The 12910-nt window shown below is 42.1% G+C and overlaps 1 protein-coding gene across 1 annotated transcript; it reads right to left on the reverse strand.

The window, feature by feature from the left end:
• Positions 1 to 629: 629 nt before the first annotated feature.
• On the reverse strand, positions 630 to 9450 carry LOC121512169 (zinc finger protein 319). Its single transcript, XM_041791290.1, has 2 exons — positions 9145 to 9450; positions 630 to 5482 (listed from the first exon to the last, which is right to left on the reverse strand). Exon 2 carries the CDS (start codon positions 5325 to 5327, stop codon positions 3564 to 3566), a length of 1764 nt encoding a protein of 587 aa, XP_041647224.1. The 5' UTR covers positions 5328 to 5482; positions 9145 to 9450; the 3' UTR covers positions 630 to 3563.
• Between the last annotated feature and the right edge of the window lie 3460 nt (positions 9451 to 12910).

Consider the following 12910-nt stretch of genomic DNA (forward strand, 5'->3'; position numbering starts at 1 on the left):
GTGGGGGGGGTGGGTGGTGGTTATTGTTTATTTCATATTTTCAATTTTGCATCTCAAGATTACGACTCAAACTTATGATTTTGACTTTTCATTTCATACTTTGACCTTTTCAACTCATAATTTGGACTTTATATGTAACATTTTTATCTTCTACATTCCCAATTTGAAATTTTTTTTAAGTCATATTTTGACCTTTTCACTTACTTACTTTGGCTTTTTAATCCCATATTTTGACTTTTAAACACATTATTTCAATTTTTTCTCATATATTGACATTTTAAATTCATGATTATGAATTCTAGCTCATATTTTGACATTTTCAACTCCTAATTTTGGCTTTTTAATCCCACTATTTGAACTGTCAGATGACCCTTAGGTTAGACCTAAATCCAGAATTCGGCCCCTGCTCTACATGAAGGGTTGGTCTTTGGTCCTTGGTGTTGGATTGGAAACTCAGTTGCACGTTTATGTCAGCTTTATTTTTGATTAGAGAGATTCGAGGGCCCTCCCTGACTTAGATAGTCGGCGTTAGTAACTGAGTGATTCTGACAAAGCTGCTGGCTCTAAGTGATGAAACCACTGACCACGTGTGTTGTCATAAGGGTGTTTTATTTTAATTGTCTGTATACAGTATGAACAGGAGTTTATATTGATATCCATATGTGTAAATCCAACGTTTCATCATTACACTCGTTCTCCTCCATCAGGACTGAAAACCATGGCACAAACACACCGGCCCCTCCCACCCCGTCCTGCTCCAACGTCCCAGTACCCACCATCGAAACTCCAGAAACCTTTAAATATACTGCAAAGATTGTACAGAATATAGAAACCCACACAGTAAACTAAAGTACACAAATATTTTCACCTTATGCTCGGCATAAACCAACACAGAACTTTGAGGCTACTTGGATCCATCTGCTGAGGGCCGGCTACGCACCAGACAACTGAGGCCTGATTCTGGGCCCTCTATAAAGGGCTGTTACAACCGATTATTATCCCAATCACCCTCCAGTGTCGGTTATTCCTCTGAAGTCACATTTGACCCGGAGTTTTAGTGAGATCTGGTGTCTGGGGAATTTAATGTGAACTCATAAGGGCTGGTTTTAGTCATGTGGGGCCCAGACAGAGACCAACGAAGGGTCCGTCTCCATTTAACTGAAATCAATCACAGAATCAACTATCCAGAAGGATCTTTCATCAGGTACCAAAGAACTGATCAGAACAACCATCTTTCCCTTGTGTTGACCATCCTAAGTAGGAAACTTCTGGAAAAGTGGGTGGAGCTGGTGAGGAGCCAGCTCCAACCAATTTTCCAGAAGTTGCCAACTATGGCCCCAACATCCCCAGCTTCACCAACACTCCATCCTCTGCCTTTGAAATGAAAAAGCTCATCAAACATTCCATCCTTTCCTTTAGCACACAGACCAGTCTAGAGGATCAGAACCAGACTCACATCCTAATGTCAGGACCTGTCTGTGGTCCAGGTGGTCTTAGAAAAATAAACACGGATGCTCTCTACTGGTGATCTGACTCCAATCACACGTTTAGATTTACTGGTCTATTTCACCACAGTAATCCACTTGTTTAGTCACTCAGGGGTCCTCCATTCACTTGGGACCCCCTTTTAGTCATTTAGAAGTGTACTTCCTTATTTGAACACCTGTAAAGACTTTATCTTAAAGCCCCGTTGTCCCGTGGTAAAACTGCCCATAGAGATCCTGACCAGGAACAGCAGGTCTGGGGATCTGGCAAAATTGGAAAGTGAATTGGTTAATAACCTGGGATCTGGGCCACCCGATAGAGAGGGGGCAGGTTTAGTCTGACCTGAGGTTCTCAAAAGTAGATTTACATCGACTGAAATCCCAAAAATAACCGACTTCATAGAAATATGAAGGCCTCCTGGTGTGTGGGCCTGTTCTGGGGGAATTTATCAATGTGTCATTTTTGACAGCGAGGCGTGCTTTCTGTCATGGGGGTCCTAGAAGGGTTAGGTTTTCTGAGATGTGTGGGTTCACTAAAAAAGGTTGGGAGCTGCTGGTGTAGTGCAGCAAAGGTGGTCTATGTGTGTAGATGGAAAAAGTGGCCTGAAGCCCCACACAGACATCCATACATTTTATTTTACCAGTTTCCCGTGGAGTACGCCTTAATTACTTTCATCGATATCTTGGAATATCAAATCTGCTTTTGCCCTCGTAATGTGTTTGAGCTTCTTTCACCGAAAACGGGGTAAAATCAAATGTCTGCATGCACGTCCTTCCTCGGCTCCTGCACTGATACTCTCTCACGGCTCTTTTTGTTTAGTCATGTTTTATTCCATGTGAGGATGAAATGCACAGATATTTCGGCTGTGACTTCTTATTTCAGAGGCGATGGAAAGTCCTGAGGGTTGGCACGTTGAGGACTGCTGCTCGATAAAAATCGGTTGTAACTGCATGCCTGCGCTCTCCCATGTGCTAAGGTTTAAAATCATCAGGTGCGTAGTCAGCTGAACGTCCTGTGTAGACCAGGAGGAAGTTACAAGGCCAATTCTTCAAAATAAAATACAAAATCAGATTACTTTATTAGACCTATAGCTCAGTAACTAATGCAGCTAGTTTGTGGCAATAAGCTTTGAATTGTCGTCGGGTTAAAGTTGTTGATAATGTGCGTGGAACTGAAACTAAACGCGCCTGCGTGGTCCTGCAGGCTCATTCATGGTGAATACAAAAGCGGGTAACATAAGCACTATACAGTTTTACAGAAGCGTATACACACAACCTCTAATATAACAGAGTAGACTATGCCATGAATCAGTAGTCATAAATATTACATTGTGCATGTTCTATTGCACATGTCAAGTGTCTGTATGACATGGTAGGTACGGGTTAGTTACCTAGACGTCATCCGTTTAATACAAAGATGCAACAACACAGATCTCAGAGGACACAGGCTATACATTTTTCACAAATCCACTTTTTCTTCTTCGTCTTCTTCTTAGGATGTTTTCCTAAATAAAGCAAAAGCTATAATACAACAGTGATATTAAAGTGAGATAAATATTCATGCACAAACAGATGAGGCTACTTCTACCATGTGAAAGATACTGCCGACCGCCGTGGAAGCGTCTAAACTGGACATGAAAATAAAGCAAAGAACACAACGTGAGCGATCAGTAAAAAAAGGCACATGGATTTAGAGGAGCGCACGCACACGGCTGACAACTTTCTGGAAGTTCTCGTCATCTTTCCTCAACAACAGAATCACAAAACAGACGATCACATGCAAGCACAGAGAAGGTCCCACACTCAGGACTAAACTAAATCAACATTTCCCACATTTTAACGTCTTTTCATCCTGTTCAAGTCTTTTCCCATGGGTTTGAAATAAAAGCAGGGCGTTTTTGCCTGACAAAGCCAGGAGCTCTGACTCGGAGGGGGTGAGGATGAACAGTTTCAGACTAAAAATCATTTAACGTAACTGGCGTGTGCATGTTATACTCTACATAAAGGGGGGCGGGCTGGCACACGCTGCTCTGTGGCTGAATGTTAGCTTTGCTGCTCAGGACTGAACAGCAGCTCGGTTCATGGGATGCAGGGAGCTTCAGGGAAACTCTCGCCCTCAGCGGTATGCTGCACCGTGTGCTCCTGCAGAGCCGCCAAGTCGACAAAGCGCTCCCCGCACCACACGCACTTGAACTGGGTCTCCCTAGAGTGCACGCTCTGGTGCTTGGCCAGGTGCTCGCGCTGCTTGAAGCTTTTGTCGCAGTTGGCGCACTTAAAAGGTTTCTCCCCGGTGTGGACCCTTCGATGGCGTTGCAGCTCCGACGAGTACCTGAAGCGCTTTTCACAGTCGGGACATTTCAGCGGCTTCTCTCGGGTCGGGTCGCAGCGGTGCTGGACGAACTCGGACGAGGACACAAAGCGCTTGTCGCACAGCGAGCACTTGAGAGGCTTCTCTGTGCAGTGAGAGTTCTGGTGGCGCTGCAGCGTCGAGTTCTTTTTGTAACCTTTGCCACACACGTCACACTTGTAGGGCTTCTCCACCTCGCCGCCACATTTGTGTCGCAGCAGCTCTCCTGATTGGCTGAAAGACTTCTGGCAGGACGCACACTTGAACAGACTCTCCATCCCGTGGACCTGCTGGTGGTAGAGCAGGTGGGACGGCTGGAGGAAGCCTTTATCGCACAGGTTACACTTAAATGGGCGATCGGCTGGGTTTTTATGGGTGCGGCGGTGGCGAACGAGAGCGTACTGCTGCTTGAAGCTCATCTGGCACTCCTCGCACTGGAATGGCCGCTCTTCTGAGTGCGTGCGCTCGTGCTGTCGCAGGTCAGACGGACGCTTGAAGCTCTTCCCACAGGAGCCACAGCGGAACGGTCTCTCTCCTTCAGGCTGGCACTGATGGTGCAGGAGCTCCGACGACTCCTTAAAGTGCATCTCACACAAATTGCACTTGAACAGGTGCTCGCCAGAATGGGCGTACATGTGACGCACCAGGTGAGAACGATGTTTGAAGCTCTTCTCACAAACGGCGCATTTGTACGGCCGCTCGGAGCTGTGCGTGCGCTGGTGGTGAGCCAGATGCGAGGACTGGCTGAAGCTTTTATCACACGTGTCACATTTGTACGGCTTCTCTCCAGTGTGCACCCTTTCGTGGCGAGTCAGCTCGGACAGATGGCGGAAGGACTTATGGCAGACTGAGCACTTGTATGGCCGGTCGGGTGCAGAGGCCTCGAACGAGGGCGGAGACGAGGCACTGATGGCTGCTCCACCACTGGACGTCTCTCCAGTGGAAGGCTGCTGGGGGTTGGCAGCTGACGAGGTGGGGGTGACGTTTCCAGAGCCCGGCCGGTACGTTTTCTCACAGATGGAGCACTTCATGGGGTTGTTTCCGTTGCCGTGGGAGTTGTGATGCTGGGCCAGCGAGGTGAGGAGGGAGAAGCCCATCTTACAGACGCCGCACACAAACGGCTTCTGCTCCACCTGCACGCACTGGTGCTCCAGCAGGTCGGTGGCCTGGCTGAAGATCTTCATACACTGGGTGCACTGGAAGGAGCGATCCTGGCTCACCATGCACTGGTGTTCATGAGGGTTGGCCAGGTGAGAGATGTCGTGGCCGCAGGCTCCACACTTGTGCCCTCTTTCGCCCCCTACCTGCAGGGAGGGCTGCTGGGCTTGGACAGCATGCTGCTGGCCGTGCTGGGGCTGCTGCAGGGAGGCGTCCTGCTGCAGGACCACACCATACACGGCGCAGCCCAGAGGGTTATCGGCTCCCTGAGGGAGCGTGTGCACAACAGAAGGCGGAGCCACCGCGTGTTGCTGCTGCTGCTGCCACGCCTCCGTCATCCTGCCGCTTCTTATATAACGATTCAAAGCTCAGCAGAGGGAGTGGACTTTCAGAACCAAGTGGGAGGGTGGATGTGGTAAGAGGAATATCCCGCTGACAGCAGCTGAGTGTTGTAGCTGTGTTTAGACACAGCCTTTCAGGGAGGTGAGATAGCCTGCCAGAAAAATAGAAACAAAAAATTACCATAAAAATCAAAAACAAAACGTACAGAGTTGTGAAATAGTTTCAGCCCCTTTTATTCTTCTTTTCTTCCATATTTGTCAAACTTAAATGTTTCAGATCATTACATTTATTTTAATATCCGAAAGAGATAACAAGAGTTAATATAAAACTTACTGTTTAAATGATGATTTATTAAGGTTAAATCAATACAATCCTACCTGGCCCTATGTGAAAAAGTCATTCCCTCTAAACCTAATACCTAGTGGTTCCATCTAGGGCTGGGCAATTAATTGCAAAATAGACTAAAACACAATATGGCCTGCTGCAATTTTCAAATCACAGACGGTGCAATATTTCTTTAAGCTGAAATTTGTGAAAAAATACCAATTTATAACTTTCTTTTGCAGCAGAGATATTATGCATTAGCCTACATATAATGGCATCATTCTCTTGGCATATTTTTAGAATAGTGTACAAAAAAACACATTTTTCTCATTTTTGTATATTTTATATGTATGTTTTATTATCCAGTTTGCAAAATGAGTGGAAATCATCACAATTAGATATTTTTTCTAAATTGCCCAGCCCTAGTTTAATCTAATATTGTGTTGTTTATAGTATAGAGTGAATTATTGCTTGTTTTTTTGGAAAATACATGAGATGAGGAACTTAAGAAATAATTGCATATTAAATTGCAATTGCGATATTGGTTAAAAAAAAATCACAATGAGATTATTTTCCCAAATCGTTCAGCTCTAGTTCCAGCCTCTGCAGCAACAACTGAAGCAAAGGTTTGTGATAACTTAGTTTTCATCACTGTGGAGGAATTCTCAGGATTTTCTGCTAGAGAGCAGAACTCATGGTTCCATCAATTAGAGCAAGTGATCCAGGTCCTGGTCTAGACCGTCACACTACCACCACCATGCCTGACTGCTGGTCTGAAGTTCTTCTGATGAAATTCTGTTAGTTTGACTCCAGATGGAACGGGACGCACACCGACCAGAAAGTCTTTGGGATCATCAGGATGTTTCTATTCAAATGTGAGACGAGCCTTTGTGTTCTTTTTACTCAGCAGTGGTTTTGGCCTTGGAACTCTCCCATGATGCCATTGTTGCCCAGTCTCTTTCTGATTGTTGAATCATGACCTCTGACCTTAACTGAAACATTTTTGGAGTTCAAAAGTGTTAAATTTACAAGTTAAAAAAATCAGACATCTATGAGGAAAAAAATCACATTTTTGGAATGTAAAAATAGTGAAAATCTTAAAAAGGTCAAAATCATGTGGATTAAGAAGCTGTTCATTTCAATTCAATTTTTCATCAATTTTGGAGTTGAAAAATGATACATGTAAAAGAAAAAAATCCAAGTTACCAAAAAAAGTAATTTAAAAATAGTAAGACTACTTCAAAAGACTTGATTATTACTTATGGTAAAAAAAATAATTCAATGTTTTGGAGTTTAAGAAGTTGTGAATTTACAAATAAAAATGTAATTTTGTACCTCTGAGTCATACATTAATGACAATGAATTTGGAATTTGAAAGTTTCACTTTTATGCATAAAAATATTAAAATTTGGAGTTTAATGATGGTTTGTTCACTAAAAAAGTCTAAATTTTGGGGATTTAGAAGTAGTGAATTTCAGAGAAAAAAAAATTCAGAGCTTAACAAGTTAAAAATTTTCTGAAAGAAACTGTAAAATTAAAAAAATTTAAATATTGTAAAATTACTATAATGTTTAAATTTTGCAGCTTGAGAAGCTGTGAATTTATGAAAGTTTTCAAATTCAGAAAATTACAAAAGAAAAATGTGAGCTCTAAAAGTCATGCATTTACGAGAATAAAAATTCAAAATTTGGGAGTTTGAAAGCAGTAAAAATTTATGAGAAGAAAGATCTTATTTTTGAGGCCTGCAGGGCTTTAGATGTTGCTCTGGGTTCTTCTGGGACCTCCTGGATGAGTCGTCCATGTTCTCTTGGAGTCATGTTGGTAGGCCGACCACTCCGGGGAAGGTTCACCACTGTTCACGGTTTTCTCCATGTGTGCATAATGGCTCTCACTGAGTCCCAAAGCCTCAGAAATGTCTCTGTAACCCTTTCAGACGGATAGGTGTCAGAGTCTTTGTTCCTCATCTGATCTCTTTAGATGGTTCCATGATGTGCTGGAGATCTTCTAGCCTACTTCACTGTCAGACAGGTTCTAGTTAAGGGATTCTGGATCCAACAGGTCTGACAGTAATCAGGTCTGAGTGTGAATAGTCAAACTGAACTTAGCGTAATAAAACATGTGGTTAATCAGAGTGAATTCAGGATTTAATAAGATCAGGTAGGTTTGGATGGCTCAACCTTTAATAAATGGACATTTAAAGTCTGACTTTTGTATTTCCTCAGGTTATCTTTGTCTCATATTACAGTTAGTTTTATGATCTGAAACATTAAAGTGTGACCGGTGCAAAATACAAAGGAATCAGGAAGGAGGACAAAACTATTTCACAGCATTGTTTAAACTTATGACAGAGAGCAAATGTCTTTGTATGATGTTAGAGTAGGGTTGGTGAGTCAGTCATAGACAGACTGACTTCAGGCAAAAATATCAATAACTTGAGTTCAACTTTGGCCAGAGGGGCTCCCACAGCATGTAAAAATGAACATGCTAAAATCTGAAGTACATTGACAGTCCAAACAGGCAGAAACAAACCCTCAGCTACCACAGTCTAATTCCTGGTGCAGTTATTTGTGAATGAAACAGTACTGGACATTTGCTATGCATAAGGTCAGACTGCTTCATCACACAAAGCCATGAAGCATTTAGCTTTGATTTAATTCTCAATAACAGTAAAAGCTTAGAAAAGGCTCCATCAAACACAGAATCAGCTCCGTCTAATCACTGAAACGTGAGGTTTATTTCATACAAGTTAAGTAAAATTGGTCAGAATGAAAGCACAGCTTTTCCTTTTGGCTCGGATGAGTTCATCTTAGAGTCGAAAATCATACGACAAATTATCTGACATTTGAATGAAGTTAATAACCACACAGGAAGCGATTTCACGGAACAGATCTGAGGGAAACCCGCAAAATAACTGTCAACGGAGGCTACAAAATGGCCCGGTCTATTTCCTGAAATGAAAACGGGAGCTTTTGGTTCCCATCACTGTAAATATCACATTTTTAAATGTTAACTGTTATGGGCGAATGCATGTATGTGTTCTCCGGCCCATTCTCTTAAATTTAATGATATTTTCAGCAGATTATTTGTTTAATGTTATTATGTTCCACGGTGTTTGAAATTTCACTGTTAGCTTGTTAGCGGTGAGCTAACCGCTAGTGCAGCTAACGATGCTAAACAACTGGACCTCATTTGAAGGCTGTTTTTGGATAAATATGTTAAAATATTTAAATGTCTGCCCGCTTTACTCTGAACCATTTACAGTACTTGTTAGTGTGTTGGACATAGAGCCTGGGAGCTGAAGCGGCTTTGGAAAAGGCCGCGGTAACGTCTCTCCGGTGTTACGTTCGATTTCGTCTCCGCTGCAAACAGCGTCCGAATCAAAGCAGGCCTCCGCGGAGCTGCAGGGAGAATCCGCCTCCTGCAGCCGAGCCCCGCACATCTGCAGCATAAATACTCACAATAATACAATAAAAACCCCGAACAACTTACTCAAATGGCTTATCGGTGATTTTCACTGCTGTCCACAGTCTGTACTCCACAACCTTCGGGATATCTGGGGCTCGGAGGACCGGCGGTTGAGGGGATGCGGATGAAGCCGGACGCCATCCTCCCGCAGACGGACGGACACCGGAAGCCGCCACGCAGCGAGCTGTCGGCGGGGAGCTGCTGCTGCTACAGCCGCTGCATGCTGGAGGGTCACCGAGGAGACAAGAAACACCGAAACAGGGGAAAAGCTGCGGACCGAGACCGAGCCAGAAACATTCAAACTAACACAAAGGCCGAAAAGAGCCTGGAAGATGTATTTTTAAATGTGCGTCAGTTTGACACTAGGGGGCAGAGTTTCACTCCTCCACTGTAAACACAACCTCACCTGCAACCGTTACTTCTACCTGTCCGAACCCAGCATCATCCATGAGGTATGGAAGCTACTCTGCCAGTAGACATGAAGAAATGAGTAGAAATGAAAACAGGAAAGCTGAGAATGTATTAAAAAACATTCTTATAGTTATTCAGGACTACAACCTCAGAAACAGAAACAGTTGGGTGGCTGGAAAATGTAAATAAAACCAGAAGTCAAGGATCATCAAATCGTATGAACTCACATTTGATTCACAGCCACTCATAAACAACATATCAGATTTTGAAACTGAAACATTTGACCTTTTCTTGAAAATTATTAGCTGATTCCAGCCTGTAAACGTCTGGAAAGTGAGGAGGCCAGTTGATGGAGTTTTGGGACATGAATGTTGTCCCATTCTTGTCTGATATGAGATTCTAGCCACTCAACAGTCCTGGGTCTTCTGTGCTGGATTTTTCTAAATGTTTTCTATTAGTGAAAGGTCTGGACTCATGCAGACCAGTTCAGGACCTGGACTCTTCTCCTGTGAAGCCATGCTGTTGTGATGGATGTGGTCTGTGGTTTAGCATGGTGTTGCTGACAGAGACGTTGTCTGGATGGGAGCAGATGTTGCTCTCAAACAGTGATACTCAACCTGTGGCTCTTTTATGTCTTCATTTTAAATATTATCCCCCAGAAAACCTCAAAACAGGAAAAAATTTGCCTATGTCTACCATTTTTTTGGTCAATTTTCACCATTTAAGCTACCTTTTATCAATAGATACCACTTTTTTCTACTTTTTGCCACTTCTTTCCAATATTTGCCCTTTTTCACTATTTTTTGCCACTTTTCACCCATTAAAGGTAACTTTTGTCATTAAATACCATTTTTTCTTACTTTTTGCCCATTTTTGCCACTTCTATGCTTATTTTTTGCTACTTCCAATTTTTTGCCATTTTTTACTATTTTTTTGCCACTTTTTGCCCCTTCAAGCATCCTTTTGCCATTAAATACCACTTGTTTCCTCTATTTTAAACCCATTTTAATCACGTTTAATTCTTTTTTTTTTTTTTTTTTTTTTTTGCCACTTTTGAACAATTTTTTGCCAGCTGTAACTCATTTTTTGGTGACTTCTCACCCATCTCTTACCACAAATTATCCCCATTTTTGCCAATTTTCACACATTTTTGCTGCTTTTGACCATTTTTGTCATTCTTAACGTACTGTTATTTCTACTTCGAGCCATTTTCGCCGCTTTTCACCACTTGTGGCTCTTGCAATGATATTTTTCAATTCAATTTTGGCTCTTTGGTTGAGAATCACTGCTCTCAAACCTCTCTCTACTGTTCAGCATTGATAGTTCCTCTCCAGATGTTAGAGCTGCCCACGCCATAGGCACTACTGCAACCCCATACCATCAGAGATGCAGGCTTTAGACCTGAGCCAGGAGAACCAGCTGATGCTCCAGATCCTCTTTAGTCCACAGGACACGGCGTCTGTGGTTTCCTCTGACCACAGAACAGTTTTCCATGTTTCCTCTGACCACAGAACAGTTTTCCATGTTTCCTCTGACCACAGAACAGTTTTCCATGTTTCCTCAGTCCATGTTAAATGAGCTTTGGTCCAGAGAAGACGGCGGAGTTTCTGGATCCTGGTCACATCTGGCTTCTTCTCTCCATGATCCCGCTTTAACTGTCATTGGTGGATGGCACGACCAACTGTGTTGACAGACGATGATTTCTGGAATGTTCCTGAGCCCATGCAGTGATTTCACTACAGAATCAGGCCTGTCTTTAATGCAGTGGCCCCTGAGGGCCCCTGAGGGCCCCTTCAGCCTTGTCCCTTGCTCTCAGAGATTTCTCTGTTGATGATATTATGACTGTAGATGGAGGAGATTCAGAGTCTGAGCTGTTTTAAACTGAGGAAAATTTATTGAAATTGTTCCACAGATTTTAGACTCAGTTTCTAACAGATCGGTGAATCTCTGCCCATCTTTACCTCTGAGAGACTCTGCCTCTCTAAAATGCTCCTTTTATACCCAATCATGTTTCTGACCTGCTGACAGTTACCTGTATTAGTTGTACAATGCTCCTCAGCTGTTTTTCATCAGTGCCAGTTACTTTTTCAACCTCTTTTGCCCTGTCCCTACTTTTTTAAGATGCCATCAGATTCTAAATGAGCTAATATTTTCCTGAAATGTTAAAATGTCTCAGTTTACCCTCTGATGTGATGTTTCTGTTCTGTTGTGAATCAAATCTGGGTTTATGAGATTTGACAACCATTGACTTCTGATTTTTTTTCTATTTTACACGGTGACCCAACTTTTTTGGAATTGTGGTTGTACCAGAGAATAAGTAGTAAATAAGTCTACGGCTGTCAAACAATCAAACCTTTTAGCCACTACTATTCTCAGAATGACTTCCTGTTTGGACACAGAGCTGCTTTTATGGGTCGATCAGAGATTTTTATATGAATTTAACCAGAGAAAAAGGAAGTTGCTCTGGATCTTAAAGGAATAATAGAACAGTGGAAAGGTAAATGTTTGATTTAAGTAAAGGAGACACTGAGGAGCAGAGGTGGACTGGTTTTACATCGCTGGTCTGGATTCACCAAAGAAAGGGACAATGGAGCAGGAGGTTAGTTTCAATATTTGTTAAATACACTCATTATGGACTTTTAGTGATTGCAATTAATGCAATAAATCCTAACATCCCAAATAACAAGTCATGATTATTAGATACAGATTATTATTAGAAGGTAAAGGCATTTTTCTGACATAAGTGATAATTCTGAAAAACCTAACTGCTTTCACTGTACAGCTCTGTGTTTCTAAATGTTCCAAAGAAAGAGAAACTTCCTTATTTATCAAATCAAGTCATGGTTATTTATATAGCACTTTACACACAACACAGTTGATCCAAAGTGCTTTACAGAAAACAGCATTAAAAAAATAAAAGAAACAGAAGAAAATGAGTCAAATTTAAAAACAATAAAAAGTAACAACTACTCATAGTAGTAATTATTATGAAAAAAAATGTTTATGATCAGAATATAAAACAGTTACCAAAAAAAAACACACTTTATACTTTATTTATTTACTGTGATTGTTTGAGATAATATCAGTAAGTCACAGGCTCGCCCAGGTCTTTCATACAGACATAAAGCTGCTTTTATGATCATTAGAACTGCACTGAACCTTCTCTGTAACCCTGATCATGAGGCTAAATGTCTGATGGTAGCAGATGTTCATCAGTTTTTACTAATGTGATGTATTAAGGTGTGAAAAGAAAGAGAAAGGGCACTGGAATATAAAGATAAAGCTGTATAGAAGAAAAACAGTTTAGCATAACCCTGCATAAAATATGACTGAAGACAAATACTGTGAAAGTCTGAGATTAATCATGAAGAACAGCAAT

Source organism: Cheilinus undulatus, linkage group 1 (assembly GCF_018320785.1).
Source record: "Cheilinus undulatus linkage group 1, ASM1832078v1, whole genome shotgun sequence".
Classification (NCBI taxonomy): domain Eukaryota; kingdom Metazoa; phylum Chordata; class Actinopteri; order Labriformes; family Labridae; genus Cheilinus; species Cheilinus undulatus.

Excerpts from the sequence above, each read along its gene's own strand:
- LOC121512169 (XM_041791290.1), bottom strand. The coding sequence starts at position 5,327 with ATGACGGAGGCGTGGCAGCAGCAGCAGCAACACGCGGTGGCTCCGCCT.